This window comes from Schistocerca americana, chromosome 6 (genome assembly GCF_021461395.2).
Source record: "Schistocerca americana isolate TAMUIC-IGC-003095 chromosome 6, iqSchAmer2.1, whole genome shotgun sequence".
NCBI classification, from domain to species: domain Eukaryota; kingdom Metazoa; phylum Arthropoda; class Insecta; order Orthoptera; family Acrididae; genus Schistocerca; species Schistocerca americana.
The window spans coordinates 525,780,669-525,800,225 of NC_060124.1; the positions used below are offsets into that span (position 1 = coordinate 525,780,669).

General features: G+C 42.0%; 1 protein-coding gene across 1 annotated transcript in view; it reads right to left on the reverse strand.

The window, feature by feature from the left end:
• The window catches only part of LOC124619422 (E3 ubiquitin-protein ligase RNF14-like), a 79,169-nt gene that overhangs the window by 57,169 nt on the left and 2,443 nt on the right, over positions 1 to 19,557 (reverse strand). The window contains exons 3-4 of the mRNA XM_047145791.1: positions 5,313 to 5,730; positions 2,942 to 3,207 (exon numbers count right to left, since the gene is read on the reverse strand). Of these exons, the coding sequence (XP_047001747.1) occupies positions 2,942 to 3,207; positions 5,313 to 5,730 (684 nt within the window). The remainder of the gene's footprint in view (positions 1 to 2,941; positions 3,208 to 5,312; positions 5,731 to 19,557) is intronic.

Here is a 19,557-nt window from a genome sequence, read left to right on the forward strand (position 1 = left end):
AAACCAACAAGAGACAATATTATGAAAAGGATAGATTGCTACTCACCGTATTGTGGTGATGTATAGTTGCAGACAGGCACAACAAAAAGACTGCTTAACAAGTAAGCTTTTGGCCAAACGGCCTTCTCCTGAATTAGACTACACATACATTCACGCAAACACAACTCGCGCACACACATGACCACTGCCTCTGCCTCTGGCTGCTGAGGCCAGACTGCGAGCAATAGCACATGATGGGAGAAGCTATCCTTCCAGGTGGTGAGGGTAAGCCTCCTAGGCATGGTCCTGTTGCGGTAATAGTTGTATTTACTTAATTGCAACATAAAAACACATCGTAACTCATATGACTCCTTTACTAGAAAATTATACAACAGAACAACATAAAAACAAATGAAGAAACATAAGTCCGAGACTGCACCAGAGATAATAATTACAAATGGCAATCACTTGCACACAGCATTACACTGCACTTCACCACTCCCCCCTTAGTGTCAACAGTACTTTCTGTTGAAACGGACATGTCGTCCAGAATGGGTTACAACGGGTTGTGCAGAGGCTGCTGATGGTGCATTAGAGGTAGCGTGAGTCCCATTGGAGTTGGTATGACCTTACACTCCTCAAATCTTCGAACTGACTGATCCAGCTAGTTGCATGGAGTCCTATAGTATAATGTGAAGTCTGAACCATGGTGCAACTTGGCATTCCTCAGTGACAAATCAATGTCACTGGAGAAAAATGTGGTAAGAGACTGAAAAAATTCCACGATCACATCAAGGATTGAATCTCGGAGCTTTTAACATTTACCTACTTAGCTATCTGGTCTTGCACATAAATCGCAGCACATCGTATACGAGGCCAGCACTGATAGTTCTTTTTGAATGTGAAATTATGTTTCAACAACAGGCATTTGTGAGTATAGGGAGAAGAGACCTATTTGATTGTTGGAATATGAAAAAAGCTTTTGTACTCAGAGTATCCGCAATAACGACTGACATCAACTGAACACATGAGAACTGTGATTACCATTGGAGACACACATGCACATGTATTTATGGCCATATTAAAGGTTTTCTAATACCGTATGATTTAATGTGCTGTTCTTCCTCAGTAGTTACCATCTTTAGCTAACACTGCGCGGTGAATTTTTGTTAAATAGTGTGCCAGATTTAAAAATTACTGACATCGCTGCAATACTATTTTTACTAATTAGGGTTTTAAAACAAGAATTATTTATCTCTGCCTTGAGTATGTACACGTTAAGTGTGGCACTGCTCTTACAACCAGCCTGTGGTGAACTTCATCCAGTGGTGATACACCATATAGAAGGGACACTGTGCCTGATGGGAGAAACAATCTGGCTTGGGTGATGGGGTTACTTAGGTGGAATGGGCCAGAAAGTGGGAGGGATGGCAGGGTAGGGGTGAGGGAATGTGTAGTGCTGACTGTAGGAGCGTGCACTGATAGTTATGTGGCTGTGAAAGCAGTCAAGTGATCTACAAACTTGGGTGCAACTACTGAGCTGCTTTCTACTAGGGTGTGACAATTATCAAGCTGTCTGTCCGCACAAATTGCCACAGACAAACTGTGCCTACAAATAGTCACACCACTCAGTTGTTGAACATGCTGTCCAGCAAAATGTGCTTCATTCAATGGCTGCTTCACAGCCTGCACCATTTGGAGCCTTCCTACCAGCATCAGTTTTTCTGAAATGCACAGGTGCGAACCCTGCCTGCAACATATACTACATCCCCATAAACATCTTGCCCCAACCTTAGTTAATCCCCGTCCTTCCCCTCCTTATCCCCTTCCCTGCTCCCGCTCTAGTACTACAAAGCCTTTTATTCCACAAATGCACCCAACAGCCTTTTTCCTCTTCTCTCCTGCTCCCCTTCCCACCAACTCCTCCCCAAATGTTGGATTGCTTCTCCCATCAGACACAGTTGCAGTCTGTAGTACAGACACAGAAATTGGACGTGTGTGTGTGTGTGTGTGTGTGTGTGTGTGTGTGTGTGGTTTTCTACATCATGAGGTGGTCTTTTGGCCGAAAGCTTAGATGTATTGTAGTGTTTTCACTGTGCCTGCCTGTCACTCGTCTCCTCTACATGATGAGCAGCAATATGTTCTTTTCCTAAGATTGTTATTAATCCATCCTAGACTTTCCATTTTTAATCCAGATGTGGTGGTATTTTGCAAATACCCATTCAGCTACTTCTGATGTAAAAGTATTGACACACACACACACACACACACACACACACACACACACACACACACACACACACAATATTATAGTGGTATGCCTGTAAGAAGGTAGCTGCATGATGTATTCTGCACAGAGACAGATATGGATGGAGAATATTTTGTGGCATCGTCTGAGCATTCTGCCATGCTATATGCACTCTATAGTAAGACACAACAGCAGCCTGGTATCTTTATCAGACATAAACTGACGTGAAAATCTAAGCTTAAATGTTCTACACTCAAGTCTAAGTGCATGGTAACAGGTCATCATATTGGAATGAAGCTACCTGCTCAACTGCCATGTGGCAATATGGCCCTTGCTGCTGCACATTGCTCTATCACCGACCTTATTACGTGCACACCACTATAGCAGACGTAGAAATAATTTTTTCACTGATAACAAAATGAGAGAAGGACATTCCAATGTACAAAGAAGAACAGTTATAAATAATGTAAGGAATAAACAGACAGTAACTAGGAGTATATAACATATGTAACAATTACTCTGCATTTGTTTCTACTACTCATGTCAGTAGCCACACTGTAATTGCTCGTTTCAATGACCTAAGTGCTTTCTTCTTACTGTGGATCAATTGCTCACATCCTACTCATTTGTCTCTCATATTTTGCATTTATATAGTATATTATACTTGACATTTAAGCCAAACAATTGTCACATTCATATACATGCACAACATACCTGGAAACAGATCTTGCAAGTGTAGAAATTGCGTTTGAAAACTTCTTCATCTCTGATTTTATTGTAGTCCACAATCACTCTAACAACTGAAGTGAATGGACTGATGTCCAGAACGGCACGTGGGTCTCCTGTTCTGCTTTGCCTTGAAGTGAATGCTATGCCATTTGCTTGTGAAGCAGTTTCTGGCATTTCAGATGACTTTTCCAGAATGTTTTCTTTAGTTTCAGTTTTCCTCTGTCTTATCCCTGCGTTATCTTCTTTAGTACCTGCCAGTTTTATAAATACTAAAATTGTTAAACAACTCAATATAAATTAATGCTTATTTTATTATATCAGGCCAGAAGGTTGTAAACTGAAGACATTTTTCAATTATGCTAGTGAAAATTCCAAATGACATGAGCATACATAGGATTGAAATTAACTTTTAAAAGCCTTTATAACTACATTGCCTGACAAAAAAGTGAAGTACCCAGAAGATACTGTAAAGTGTCAATGTAACTTAGTAATCACACTTAGCACCGCTGGGTCTGGAAATGATTAAAATTGCAAATCTCTGTAAAAGGTAAAATTACCACTGGAGTGTACTAGTGTTGTGTGTTCTTACCAGGCCTGGTCAGGTATATACAGGCTGTGCACAGCATTACTTGTGAAGGACACAGAGATACCATATACTTGTGTGAGACTGCGATAACACCTATTAAGAATATGAAAGGAGCCCCATTTCAGGTCTCCATTTGGCTGTCTGGTCGAATCATGCAATATCCATATTTTTGAGGCATTCAGATGTAATTGTGTCAACACTGGATTGCACTGGAATGTGAGGACAGGCATACACATAGTCAAAGTTGTCAGGTCTGACCGTCACAAGGGAGGATAGCCATACTGTATATCAAGCACCACATTGTAACCTCTTAACATCTGCGCCTGGCATCCAAGAACAAGCAATGGATTCACTGCAACTTGATGTGTCATCCTGCACCACTGGTCAGAGACTAAAAGCAGCCAGACAAGGGAATAAATATCTCATGCACATGCTGCTGCTAACACAGCATAAACGGCTTTGTTGGAGTGGCACCTTGAGGGAGGAAGCACAGACCGCTGATTAATAGCATCACACTGTGTTCAGTGATGAAATGTGGTTCTGCACTTCCCCAGATGACCATCAGTGAATATCGCAGTGACCCGGGAACAGGGTCCATTCTTTCAATGTTTTTCGAGATGCACAGCCTTGTTAACCTGGCATTATGGCACTAGGAGCTACTGGGAGGGGGTGGGGGGCGGGGTGTGTGTGTGTGGGGGGGGGGGGGGGGGGGGGGGGAGGCACGTTTCTCCAATGTTCTGAATATAATAAGATTATTTTCTTTCAGAACAATCAGTAGAACACATCACTAGTGATCAAAATTATAAACTTTCATGGCTATGTAAGATTTGTTATATGTACGACTGTTTCTCAGTATTTTAGGCCAATGTTCTGTATTTAATGTTTTTGTTCCTGTGGGTGGCCAAAATTCAACAACAGTAGTCACTTCATAACTGAAGCTTCCTTATACTGAGGCCACTGATTACACATCTCACCATGTGCTATTGTACCAAAACAAATCTCAAAAGTCGTGGGTGGCTTTCCTACCTATTTCCGAAATATTCCTATTTCCTGCAACATTTTCCTTTCTCTTGCTGTGCGAAAAAGCTTATCCAAAATCCAGTGTTTCTTATGTCTGCTTTCATTCATCTGTTACTGCCATTTGCTACAAATCCTTTTCTACATTTTTAGTAATTTTTTTCTGCTGTTTCACACTTCTGTGGATTGAAAATAATGTACCATGTAAGGTTACAATTGTCTTTAATACTTCTTACACCCACAGTCTAAGATGCAACTAAATTTTTCTGTGTTTACAAAAATCCCTTAGTGTCAGGTTGTTTTACGTAACGAAAATTGTGTATAAGCTAACATTCACAATGGGAAGTCCTGGACAGAATGACAACAGTAGGGAAAGGACAAGTTGCTACAACCCACATAAAAGGGTTTGAGTTGCCGACAGGCACAATGAAAAAGAATTTCTGAAACAGAAGCACACACATTCACAGCTTACACACAAATGGCCACTGTTGTCTCCTTAGCACCCGGAGACTGTGTGTGTGTGTGTGTGTGTGTGTGTGTGTGTGTGTGTGTGTGTGTGTGGTGGGGTGGGGGGGCGCTATTTCTGATGAAGGGGACAGTCCAAAAGCTGAACATTTCTAGCATTCTTTTTCACTGTGCTTGTTTGTGACCCAATGCCATCTTTATGTGATGAGTAGCTACCTATTCTTTCCATATTGTAACTAAAAATCACAATCACTTTATACATGTGACACAGTCCTCAAGAAAACTTACCTGTATCACTTTCACTAGGTGGCGATGGAGTGTAGGTGTAACGATTTTCCCAGTTTCTTTGGGATTTCCAGTTAGTTCTATATCCTCTTCTTCCTCTGCTTGAGTAACCCCGACCACGAGTGTTGTGGCCTAGCTTCTTGTCTTTCCCATCTGTAGTCAAAAATATATTCCTGAGACTTTTGTTTCCATGTTTGTTTTCATTACTGCTTGGATCAAAAATAACCTTCTGAATGTTCTCTGATCGATGATTGGCAATGAACTTCTGGTTGAAAGTGTACATTGCACTCAGATCTAGCTTTTCTTCATGGCCTAGAAATTTCAGTGCTTCCTCTTTCAGAAACTGAGTCCAAAGGAAAAGTATTTCCATGCCTTTGTTTTCTTCCCATATATCATCTAATTTTCTGCACAATTTTGAAATCTGAAACAAAATGTTAATGTATTTGGTCAAAATTTATTAGTGAGAAGCATGTTTACAGAGAGATACTATTAAAATGTCCAGTGATACTTTAAAACACCCCCCCCCCCCCCCCACATACTTAGGACATTCAATGAGATTATTAGCACTATTGCATAAAATAGAGTGCTTACAGTATCTAATATTCATATTACTAAATGAAACATAATTAAAAGGTCAGTTACAAATGTCTCCTAGTCTGCCACACATTTAAACTTAAGAATAATGCTTTTAAATACTGGTACTAGAGACAGAGAGGAGGGTGGGGGTGGGGGGAGAGAGGGGGAGGGAGGGAGAGAGAGAGAGAGAGAGAGAGAGAGAGAGAGAGAGCATTTTCTCTGACGTTTCAGCAGATATTTGCAATTTCATTTTTCAATGTGTAGTTGGCGCCACCTCAAACGAATATTGCCCACTATGTGTTTCATCTAACACCCAGCGATGACAGAAAGCACTGGTTTGTTTTTCGTCACAAATAAATTTGTTATTAAAGTGGAATTTCATGTGCCTGTCCAATAGAGCCATGTCAAGCAAGTCATTTTATCAATATTTATTATCAGGGACAGTAAAACACTAAGAATAACCAGTGCTCCAGCAACAACTGAGCAGCACTGCCTCAAGGTGGTAGCAGCCAGTATGGGTGACGGCACTGTTCTACATCTACATTTACATTGATACTCCGCAAGCCACCCAACGGTGTGTGGCGGAGGGCACTTTACGTGCCACTGTCATTACCTCCCTTTCCTGTTCCAGTCGCGTATGGTTCGCGGGAAGAACGACTGTCTGAAAGCCTCCGTGCGCGCTCTAATCTCTCTAATTTTACATTCGTGATCTCCTCGGGAGGTATAAGTAGGGGGAAGCAATATATTCGATACCTCATCCAGAAGCGCACCCTCTCGAAACCTGGCGAGCAAGCTACACCGCGATGCAGAGCGCCTCTCTTGCAGAGTCTGCCACTTGAGTTTATTAAACATCTCCGTAACGCTATCACGGTTACCAAATAACCCTGTGACGAAACGCGCCGCTCTTCTTTGGATCTTTTCTATCTCCTCCGTCAGACCGATCTGGTACGGATCCCACACTGATGAGCAATACTCAAGTATAGGTCGAACGAGTGTTTTGTAAGCCACCTCCTTTGTTGATGGACTACATTTTCTAAGCACTCTCCCAATGAATCTCAACCTGGTACCCGCCTTACCAACAATTAATTTTATATGATCATTCCACTTCAAATCGTTCCGCACGCATACTCCCAGATATTTTACAGAAGTAACTGCTACCAGTGTTTGTTCCGCTATCATATAATCATACAATAAAGGATCCTTCTTTCTATGTATTCCTTCTTTCTATGTATTCCCTGCTAGAAGACTGGTTACTCTGTTTTAGTGTCCCTATTAATATGTATCGACAAAATGAATACTGCACCAAACAAATAAATTGTTTAAAAATAATTCTGTTTGTAAAAGTAAACAAACTGATGCTTTCCGTCAACATTGGGCACCACAAGAAAGATGTGATGACCACTATTTACAGCATGCGTGAAAGAATATCATGTCTGTTTTGCATTTTTAGAGCTATCACTAAACATGATTTCAGCGCCTTGGTATTCTCATAGAACTGAAAGAATGATATGTCTGAAAACAATATGGGGGTGACAGATTTTAGACTCTTGGAATAGGTTTAGCTGGACCTATAGTCTGTGTACACACCATGGGGTCTGGCCTGGACACGGACCACCAAACAAAATGGGAGCAATATATACAAATAGGGTCACTCTCCAGGTATATTCGAGTTTCCAAATGCATTCCCATATTCCTATTTCAAAGCTTGAACTGGATCTCTCTCTCTCTCGTGTGTGTGTGTGTGTGTGTGTGTGTGTGTGTGTGTGTGTGTCGGAGGGGGGGGGGGGGGGGGGGGACGACATATTCCTGGAAGAAAAAATTAACAGTTAATTCAGATGGCTAGGGTGGGGCCAGTAATGGCATGTAAAGCCGCACATGTGCATTATATGCTGCACACATGCAGTCCATGGCTCAGTCTGTCTTTACACTACTCAGTATGTTTCGTCTTTGCTCAGTCCTTCTGGGAACTGTTTATGGAAGCAACAGAACCACTGAAACATTGTCATAGGCATTACTGTGCCTAGACCAATGCACTGAGGTAACAAGACTAGAAGAGTACATGTCAGATTGATGGCTGGGAAAGTGCCAAAGCTGCACTAAAATGTGCAGATTTTCCGTCATTGAGATAACACAGGCTAAAATCAGACAGTAGTTGTTCTATCAGAGGACACCTTCCAAGGTGCTTTTTACTTCCCCACTGAAGTGACTGAACATGAGGAATAGTTCCGGGTGAGGGGGGAGTTGCTTTGTTGGTTGATCGTCTTTGGATACATTATCTTCCTGTCTGGAGAAGGCACGTAAATACTACACCGGATGAATCAGAGGTCACTCAAACCCACAGGGCTACCGCTGTACGAAGACGCACCCATTCACCATGAACATATGTCCGAATGAGCATACAGATTCCTCCTCGGGATGTAAGGGGCTGGTACAGTTCCTACAGAAGGGATGGTAAAGTTTGTAGGTAAGGTGTGGTTACCAGAGAACTGTGCAGACTGCCAAGTAGGATGATGGTAAAACGCCCATACATGATCATACTTGTTTGTCAGATTCACTTGTTTCTGCTCACAGGCTTGTCAAACAAGCCTGTACATATACCAGCAAAGTGTCAACTTAACTTCACTTCTGAAACTGACGTTGTTCACATTGTGCAGTACTCTGACTGTAGTGGGAATGGCTACCAATGCAAAGTATTACTTGCATTGACTTTAGCACTGTGTAGAAAGAAAAACAAAACAAGATGCTGGTCCAGGGAATGGTTAAAATTTACAAAAATATATCCATGAAAATGTGCTACGAGAAATAAACATGCAGAACCTGTTATTTACATCAACTTTCTCCAAATGGACAGTTAAACTTTCAAAAACCGAGTTATTTTGCCCTCACACAGAAAAAGGTTACACAAGTAAGAAAAAAATCTCTTCTACTTTGTCCTCTAATGACAGTTCATTAAAATACCACAACATGTGAATATATACACTGTCTGTGGAAGGTCTGGAGAACTTCAACAACTTTTTTTCTTTCTCACTCTCACTTTTATATTGTGTGTTCAAAATTTATCTTCTTAACCACTTCCTGAGTGATATATGGCTTGGAAGGATGCAACACCTCTACCATTTTGGTAATTGCCAGTGATATTTTGTTCTTTTTTCTTTATTTCAGTCTCCATAGTTTTGGAAACTCATGATACAGGGAGATAAATTTTAATCAAACTCTTTTTAAATAGACATGCACAGTGAAACATAAGACAATATCAATGTCTCTTACCTTGTAAAATCTGCCACCAATCAAAATTTCTCAGAAACACATTAAACACACAATATTTGACAAACACATCTAACAAGAGACACGCCACATCAAATATTGGATATTGTGTAAAGAGGAATTGCTGTTACAGTTCAAATGTGCCTGCACTTCTGGTCAGGTGAGTACAGAGTTATAAATACAAAATCAAATAGGGGTAATGCAGGAGTAGATTTAATAACGAATAAAAAATAGGAGCATGGGTAAGCTACTACGAACAGCACAGTGAACACATTATTGTACCCAAGATAGATACGAAGCCCACGCCTACGACAGTAGTACAAGTTTATATGCTAACTAGCACGTAGATGACAAACAGATGGAAGAAATGTATGATAAGATAAAAGAAATTATTCAGTCTGGGAATGGAGACAAAAATTTAATAGTCATGGGGGACTGGAATTAGATAGTAGGAAAAGGAAGAGAAGGAAAAGTAGTAGATGAATATGGAATGGGGTTAAGGAATGAAAGAGGAAGCTGCCTGGTAGAATTCTGCACGGAGCATAACTTAATCATAGCGAACACTAGGTTTAAGAATCATGAAAGAAGGTCGTATACGTGGAAGAGGCCTGGAGACACTGGAGGTTTCAAATGGATTATATAATGGTAAGAGAGATTTAGGAACCAGGTTATAAATTTTAAGACTTTTCCAGGAGCATATGTGGACTTTGACCACAATCTATTAGTTATGAACTGTAGATTAAAACTGAAGAAACTGTGAAAAAGGGATAATTTAAGGAGTTGGGACCTGGACAAACTGAAAGAACCAGAGGTTGTAGAGTGCTTCAGAGAGCATTAGGGAACGACTGACAAGATAGGGGGAAAGAAATACAATAGAAGAAGAATGAGAGATGAAATAGTGAAGGCAGCAGAGGATCACATAGGTAAAAAGACGAGGGCTGGTAGAAATCCCTGGGCAACAGAAGAGATACTCAATTTAATTGATTAAATGAGAAAATATGAAATGCAGTAAATGAAGCAGGCAAGGAGGAATACAAACGTCTCAAAAATGAGATCGATAGGCAGTGAAAAATGGCTAAGCAGGGATGGCTAGAGGACAAAAGTAAGGACGTAGAGGCATATATCACTAGGGGTAAATAGATACTGCCCACAGAAAAATTACAGAGACTTTTGGAGAAAAGAGAGCCACTTGTATGAAGATCAAGAGCTCAGATGAAAAACCATTTCTATACAAGGAAGGGAAACCAGAAAGGTGGAAGGAGTATATAGAGGGTCGAGGGTCAATACAAGGGTGATGTACTTCAGGGCAATATTATGGAAATGGAAGAGGATGAAGATGAAATGGGAGACATGATACTGCGTGAAGAGTTTGACAGAACACTGGAAGACATAAGTCGAAACAAGGCCCCGGGAGTAGACAACATTCCATTAGAACTACTGATAGCCTTGGGACAGCCAGCCCTGACAAAACTGTACCATCTTGTGAGTAAGATGTATGAGACAGGCAAAATACCCCTCAGACTTCAAGAAGAATATAATAATTCCAATCCCAAAGAAAGCAGGTGTTGACAGGTGTGAAAATTACCGAACTATCAGCTTAATAAGTCACGGCTGCAAAACAGTGACACGAATTCTTTACAGACGAATGGAAAAACTGGTAGAAGTCAATCTCAGGGAAGATCAGTTTGGATTCTGTAGAAATGTCGGAACACGTGAGGCAATACTGACTCTACGACTTATCGTGGAAGACAGATTAAGGAAAGGCAAACCTACATTTCTAGCATTTGTAGACTTAGAGAAAGCTTTTGACAATGTTGACTGGAATACTCTCTCTCAAATTCTGAAGGTGGCAGGGGTCAAATACAGGGAGCGAAAGGCTATTTACAATTTGCACAGAAAACAGATGGCAGTTATAAGAGTCGAGGGGCATTTAAGGGAAGCAGTGGTTGGGAAGGGAGTGAGACATGGGTGTAAGCCTATCCCCGATGTCATTCAATCTGTATATTGAGCAAGCAGTAAAGGAAACAAAAGAAAAATTTGGAGTAGGAATTAAAATCCATGGAGAAGAGAAATAAAAACTATGAGGTTTGCCGATGACATTGTAGTTCTGTCAGAGACAGCAAAGGACCTGGAACAGCAGTTGAATGGAATGGACAGTGTCTTGAAAGGAGGATATAATATGAACACCAACAAAAGCAAAACGAGGATAATGGAATGTAGTCAAATGAAAGCAGAAGATGCTGAGGGAATTAGATTAGGAAATGATATGCTTAAAGTAGTAGATGACTTTTACTATTTGGGGAGCAAAATAACCGATGATGGTTGAAGTAGAGAGGATATAAAACGTAGACCGGCAATGGCAAGGAAAGTGTTCCTGAAGAAGAGAAATTTGTTAACATCAAGTATAGATTTAAGTGAGTAACGCCTGTGACTGGGCAGAGGATGCTGTTTTGATCAAGAATGACCCAGATCTAATTCTGGACAATCCCTCCACCTACCCAAACTTGTCCTCTAAATGTTCAACAAAAAACTGAGGCTTCGTCGTCATGAAAGATTCCCCATCAGCTCTCAAACATACCAGGTACCGGGGCGAATAAGATCCACTGCCATCCTTAGCCTGACATTCTTCCCACGGTGCAGCCGGGGAGGGGAACAATTTGGGGTCAAACTTCTGAGCAACGAATTGAGCTCGTGAATGCTTAGAGACTGCTGGTGTTTCACCACTAGCAAGAGATGATGTACTTCACTTCATCGCGTGTCATCCACCTTGATGTCACCCAATCCAATCAGGGGTCCTCCCCACGGGTGCCACCCAGCCGCAGCAAAGCCCACCTGGCAGGATGGCCATTGCCAGGAGTCCTGATGCCTCAGGGGGATGGGCATCTACCCCTTGGCATACGTGGGGAGTTAATGGCGCAGGTATCAGCAGAGCGATACCTGTGTGGTCAAGGGGCTACAACTAACAGGGTACATGGTGGCCCCACCACAATGGACTGGCTACCCTGCTGGATATCAGGTGCAAAAAAGTCTATGGTCATCATCGATGCAGAAAGCGACACTGCATAGTGCATGGTGGAAAACGCACCCAGGAAGGTGTCCTTGCCGAAGAGACGGAGAATGAGTGGGACTGAAATGCGACGACAAGAAAGTGGGCTAAAGATCTCAATGCACGATGGACACAATGCATCATGTAAGGCACCCTTCCCCAATTGGCTCGCTCTTCGGGAAAATTTTGAAGAATGGAGGTCAAACCCTACAGGGGACCATCACATAAAGGCCGAACCGTGCGAAACTCCTTTTAGTCGCCTCTTACGACAGGCAGGAATACCTCAGGCGGGGGCACAGGATAGATGGTTGATTTGAGTACCCAGTATACTCATATTGGGGGTAACATTGTGATCCCTTCAGAGTGACTGTATCAAATGGGACTGATCTGTTTGCAGGAGACAAATGCCAGCTATGGTATTGTAGTAGTTTGCAGAAAGAATGAGATCTCTCTTCCTGGCTAGCCTCCAGCTGCAACTACAAACCACAGCCCTGTTGAAAATGTACAGGCAGAAATGAAACATACTTGCGAGAGAAGTAGCCTCATCTCGCAATGAGCACCTGCAATCAATTTTGGAATGTTATACTAAATGCCTGGGAGGAGGTAGTCGAAAATGGGAACATTACTTACCTGTCTAATTTATTGTGTACGGTTATTTTACAAATTTTATGAATGTCTGAATTGTATGTTCTTTTGTTGAAAGGTAGGAATTTAAGCTTGCAAGTGACAGGTTGGGTATAATTGGATATAAAGTAGCCAGTGAGTGAGCATGACACGCAGATGGAAGTGCAGCGCACTACGAACAGTCAGAGTTAATACAGTGAGATAGGCATTCATCAGTGCAATCAATTCTCTGAAAGGATAATTTGTGTAACAATATATTAAATTTTGATCAGCATGGTGTAAAGCTGTCATAGGAAGATGTGTACTGAATTTCAGGAGATTGAAGTGCACTGTTGGGCACTATTACAAAAGAATTGCTAGTTTGATGGAATTGCTAACCACTGTCAAGTTGAAGTCAAGTGTATGCTGTTTATGGATCATTAAATGAAGACTGAAATTATATTCAATCAAAAAATGTTTGTGAAAATAATATTTTTACCCATTTCACCTGACTGTATTAGGTAATGTGACTTTACAGCAAAACAGGGGTGCGTATGCTTGATTATGAGGAAGAGCCTACAAATAATTATACAATCTGAAGCTAAAGGTTCAGTTCAAAAGTTTGTAAAAGTTTTCCACTCAGTCGAAGCTGCAGGAGCCAACTGCCTACATAGCAGTTTGTCACTGAACTACGATGATCTCCGCAGTTTCATGCACACTGTATTATAATTATTATAAACGAAAAGAAATAACAGAACATTACAGGAATCACTGAAGTTTCAGAGACTGGCTGACCTACTACAAATATGTGATTTGTGGTTTGCGTACATGAGGGAGCAGATAATTAATTCAGACTGACGATGATCTTGGTGAACAAATCTTGGCAGTGTATGTAATTACTGGTGTGTGGTGAGATGATTGACTATACAGTTTACATTAACCTCCTGAAGATTAATTACTTTGTTGATATATACTGGGTATATCAAAAAGAATCATCCAATTATAGAAAAATCATAACTTCTATATTATTTGAGATACGCACATGAACAACATACTGTTGGGAAGAGCAAACTCTCAAGTTTACACGGTTCCTGCTTGTAGCAGTAGTGCGTGCCCACTGCAGTTCTAGTAAAATGGAGTCGGGCCAACAAAGCATTTTGTTTTATACATTTTGCACAGTGCAGGTCAGTAATAACTCTTCATCGTAACTTTCATACTATGTATAGTGTGGGTCCTCCTACAGTACAGAGCATTAGATGATGGCATGAACAATTGCGAGAAACAGGTTGTTTGTGTAAAGGCAAATTGCCGGGCCGTCCCCTGGTGTCTGACACAGACGTCAAACACATCCGCCATAGTTTTCACAAGGAGTCTGCAGAAATCTTGTTCACCGTGAAGCTCGACAGCTCAGCATGCCCCTGATGTCACATGGCGTGTGTTGCATCGACGTTTACACATGAAACCATACAAAATTCAGCTACTGCAAGCTCTTTATGAAAGTGATGAACAACAATGTGTGGAGTTGGGTAATTTCATTCTTGGCAAGAGTGAGTATGACAGTATTCTTCCACACTTAGTGTTTAGTGACGAGGCAACCTTCCATTTAAATGGAAAGGTGAACCATCAATGTGAGAATATGGGATACGGCACAACCACATGAAGTTGTAATACAGCATGAGAGGACTCTCCAAAATTTAATGTGTTTTGTGCAGTTTCATGCGAAAAGGTATTTGGTCCATTTTTCTTTGTGGAAAACACTTGTTACGGGAAGCAAATATCGTGATATGGTTGAGAACTTTCCCACAGTTGGAAACTGATTCGAACGACTTCATTTACCAACAAGATGGGGCACCGCCACACTGGTATCTGGAAGTGCAGGAATTTTTAAATCAAAGGATTACTGAATGATGGATTGGTCGCACTGGACCAAATGATTCAGCCTTACATTACTAGCCTCCAAGGTCACCGGAACTGACTAAATCTGATTATTTTTGTGGGGGTATTAGAGGAGGAAAGTTGCTACTCAGCATATAGCAGATGTGCTGAATCGCGATAGGCACAACAAAAAGATTCACGGTTGTAGCTTTCGGCCATTAAGGCCTTTGTCAGCAGTACACACACACACACACACACACACACACACACACACACACACACACACAAACTTGCACACATGTCTGCAGTCTCAGACAACTGAAACCACATTGCGAGCAGCACTAACAGTGCATGATGGGAGTGGTGACTGGTTGGGGTAAGGAGGAGGCTGGGATGGGGAGTGATAGTATGGTCGGGGTGGCGCAGTTTAGACAGAGGGCAGGAGAGAAGTTGGGGAGGGTGGGGTGGGGGGGTAAGTAGCGGAAAGGTGAGAAATGAAAAGAAATTAAAAGACTGGGTGTGGCAGTGAAACGATGGCTGTGTAGTGCTGGAATGGGAACAGGGAGGGGGCTGGATGGGTGAGGACAGTGACTAATGAAGGTTGAGGCCAGGAGGGTTAGGGGAACGTAGGATGTATTGCAGGGTAAGTTCCCACCTGCGCAATTCAGGAAAGCTGATGTTGGTGGGAAGGATCCATATGGCACACGCTGTAAAACAGTCACTGAGATGAGGGATCTCATGTTTGGCAGCGTGTTCAGCAACAGGATGGTCCACTTGTTTTTTGGCCACAGTTTGTCGGTGTTCATTCTTGTGGACAGACAGCTTGTTGGTTGTGATGCCTACATAGAATGCAACACAGTGGTTGCAGCTTAGCTTGTAAATCACGTGACTGATTTCACAGGTAGCCCTCCCTTTGATGGGATAGGTAATGTTAGTGAGCGGACTGGAGTAGGTGGTGGTAGGAGGATGTATGGGATAGGTCTTGTATCTAGGTCTATTATAGGGGTATGAGCCATGAGGTAAGGGATGGGGAGCAGGGGTTGTGTAACAATGGATGAGTATATTGTGTATGTTCTGTGGATGGCGGAATACCACTGTAGGAGGGGTTGGAAGGATAGTGGGTAGGACATTTCTCATTTGAGGGCATGACAAGAGGTAATTGAAACCCTGGCAGAGAATGTAATTCAGTCGCTCCAGTCCCAGATGGTACTGGGGAATGCTCCTCTGTGGCCGGACTGTGGGACTTTGTGAGGTGGTGGGAGACTGGAAAGATAAGGCACGGGAGATTTGTTTTTGTACAAGGTTGGGAGGATAATTACGGTCAGTGAAGGTTTCAGTGAGACCCTCGATATATTTTGAGAAGGACTGCTCATCACTGCAGATGAGACCACCATGGGTGGCTAGGCTGTACAGAAGGGACTTCTTGGTATGGAATGGGTGGGAGCTGCCAAAGTGGAGGTGTTGCTGGTGGTTAGTAGGTTTGATATGGACGGAGGTACTGATGCAGTTATCTCTGAGGTGGACGTCAACATCTAGGAAGGTGGCTTGTTGGGTTAAGTAGGTCCAGGTGAAGCAAATGGGAGAGAAGTAGTTGAGATTCTGGAGGAATTTGAATAGGGTGTCCTCACCTTCAATCCATATACAAAAATGTCATCAATGAATCTGAGCCAAGTGAGTGGTTTAGGATTCTGGTTTTTTAAGGAGGATTCCTCTAGATGGCCCATGAATAGGTTAGCATAGGTTGGCGCCATGTGGGTGTCCATAGTCGTACGCTGAATTTGTTTGTAGGTAATGCCTTCAAAGGAGAAGTAATTGTGGGTGAGGATATAGTTGATCATGGTGACTAGGAAGGAGGTGGTTGTTTTGGAATCCATAGGGTGTCTGGGAAGATAGTGTTGGGTAGCAGTAAGGCCATGGGCATTAGGAATGTTAGTGTACAGGGATGTGGCATCAACAGTGATGAGCAGGCCACCATGTGGTAAAGGGACAGGAACTGCGGAGACTCGATGGATGAATTGGTTGGTGTCTTTTATATAGGAGGATAGGTTGAAGGTGTTGGTCTAAGAGAGCAGAGATTCTCTGTGGCGGCACAGTAACCAGCCACAATGGGGTGGCCTGGCTGGTTGGGTTTATGGACTTCAAGAAGCATATAGAAGGTGGGAGTGCAGGAAGTGGTAGGGGCAAGTAGAGAGATGGACTCTGGGGAGAGGTTCTGGCATGGGCCTAAGGATTTGAGTAGTGACTGGAGATCCTGTTGGATTACTGGAATGTGGTCACTGTGGCAAGATTTGTAGGTGGCAGTATCTGACAGCTGACTGAGTCCCTCTGCCACGTAATCCTTGCAGTTCAAAACAACGGTGGTGGAGCCTTTGTCTGGAGGTAGGATTATAAGGTCGGGGTCAGTTTTAAGATTGTGGACTGTGTTTTTTTTTCTGCAGATGTAATGTTAATTTGCATGTTGAGGGATTTGGGGAATGATGGTGAGGCAAGATTACTGGTTAAGAAATTCTGGGAAGTTAACAGGGGGTGGTTTGGAGGCAGCGGGGGTGGATTTCGGTTGGATAGAGGAATGAACTAAGTTAGGCAAGGTTCAGTATTGGTGTGTGTGTGTGTGTGTGTGTGTGTGTGTACTGCTGATAAACGCCTTAATGGCCAAAATCTATAATTGTGGCTGGCCGAAGTGGCTGAGTGGTTCTAGGTGCTACAGTCTGGAACCGCCCGACCACTACGGTCGCAGGTTCGAATCCTGCCTCGGGCATGGATGTGTGTGATGTCCTTAGGTTAGTTAGGTTTACGTAGTTCCAAGTTCTAGGGGACTGATGACCTCAGAAGTCAAGTCCCATAGTGCTCAGAGCCATCTGAACCATTTTTTCTATAATTGTGTGAATCTTTTTGTTGTGCCTATCGCGACTCAGCATCTCAGCTATATAGAGAGTAGCAACTTTTCTTCTCTAATATTGTTACATCCCAATCTGGATTTTCCATTGTTTGATATTATTTTTGTGGGGGGTAATAATAGACTGTTTACGTGTCTCTGTTGCCAACAATGATAAATAAACTGAGAGATCGCATAACAGCAGCTGTAGAAGCTGTAACTCAAGACATGCTTGCTGTAGCGTGCGAACAATCTGAATACCGCACTGACGTAAGCTGTGCATCTCAAGGGAGGCATATTTAACACCTATGAAGAGGTATGAAAAAAAAAAAAAACTTTTTGAATTTCCCGTTCACCAGAAAACAAAATTCATTACATATGTTTATTAGTTTCAGAAATATAGATGTGGCAAATTGGTTGATTCTTTTTGATACACCCTGTACTTTATTGGTTTAATAGCCACGACATGAAGAGAGAACGACATTCTGAAATTTATTTTGTGGAGAAATTTCAAATAGCAATTTTGATCATGCAGACTGACTGTATGTTTGTACTGTATGAGTGGGTGGATAGGACATACAAATGCATACACCACTTGCAACATATTTATTCGAGATCATTCTGTACTAGAGAGACTTTCCACATACAATCAGATGACCACAATTACACGGCCACATAGTAACTAAGTGGTAGACATCAGTACACAGACACATACCTAACAACTTCACACTAATAATGGCAAGGACAATACATCTCGAAGATACCCCTCCTAAAAGGATGCTGGTGGTCACTGAAGTGTATGACCTTTGAATTTGACAAAGAGGGATTAAATCCAAATCCTACTGTCATGCGCCTGCTTATGAGCCTCTTGAGTCCATCACCAAACTATGAAGTCACTCTACCAAGTTCTGCAATATTCATGTATTTCATACTGCTCTTCTGCACTTGGTGCCATATCTCAACTTTAAGTCCCTTTTCCACAGTACTGTACACTCTTGTGTTACTGGCTCTTGCATAAAGCAATAAAAATTTCAGTGACAAACTTTTGCGCTGTCAAGTGTACATGATAACACTCCAACCTGCTTATAATGGAGTGGCTACTGAGTTTGGATCTCAGCCTACGTTGGGCTTCACCAAGGTCAGGGTGCCACGATGGCTGCACTCAGGTGGCCACCTGCTGCTACATTGGATGCCCTCCACTGCACAGTTCACACAGAAAAAGGAATGCTTGGGAGCAGCACTGAGGTTGACATTAGGAGACTTACAGTGAGAGAACAGGTAGAGACTGCAATTGTGTAACATAAAAAATTGGTGTACTGCAGTAATTCAAAGCTCATGCTTGCTTCTGTGAACTTAAAAATTTCTTGAGCTCACTTTGTGAATTTCTAACTGTTCAGTTAATGAAATAGCAAATTCATTATGTTAACTACAACCACAGTTTAAAACAAGAGGAGTATGCTGTTTCCTGTGGTATGTCTTTTCCATAATAAGACTGAGCCGTTCAATTGGTTTTGATGGTGGCCTACTCCAGCCCTGACAAGTATCAACAGTTACTGGGAATACGGAAGTGTTCAATTTGACCCGTCTGCTTTGACCCATGACGTCATCAATATGGTGGAAATGGCTATTCTACGCATCTCCAATATGGGGCCTATGATATCACTACATAAACACGGCAACAAACACAAAAATACGTATAAATATGACAATAACATCTCCCTCCAAAAATAAAATCAAATTAATGGGACAACCACAGAAAACTGGGGGTTTAGGTAGGGGACAACTAAAATATAGCAGTAAAAAAAAAAAAAAAACCACGATCCCAAAACACACAAGATGAAAAAAAATAAAAAAAAAATAATAATTTTACAAAATCTACAGGAATCAGACACTTCCCTAAAATTGTCAACTGCAGCTGACAATACCAAAACACCAACACCTACAGCAAAAACTACTGAAATTGGAATTAGACATTTCCCTAGACAACAGCTGGTGGTGCCAAAACACCT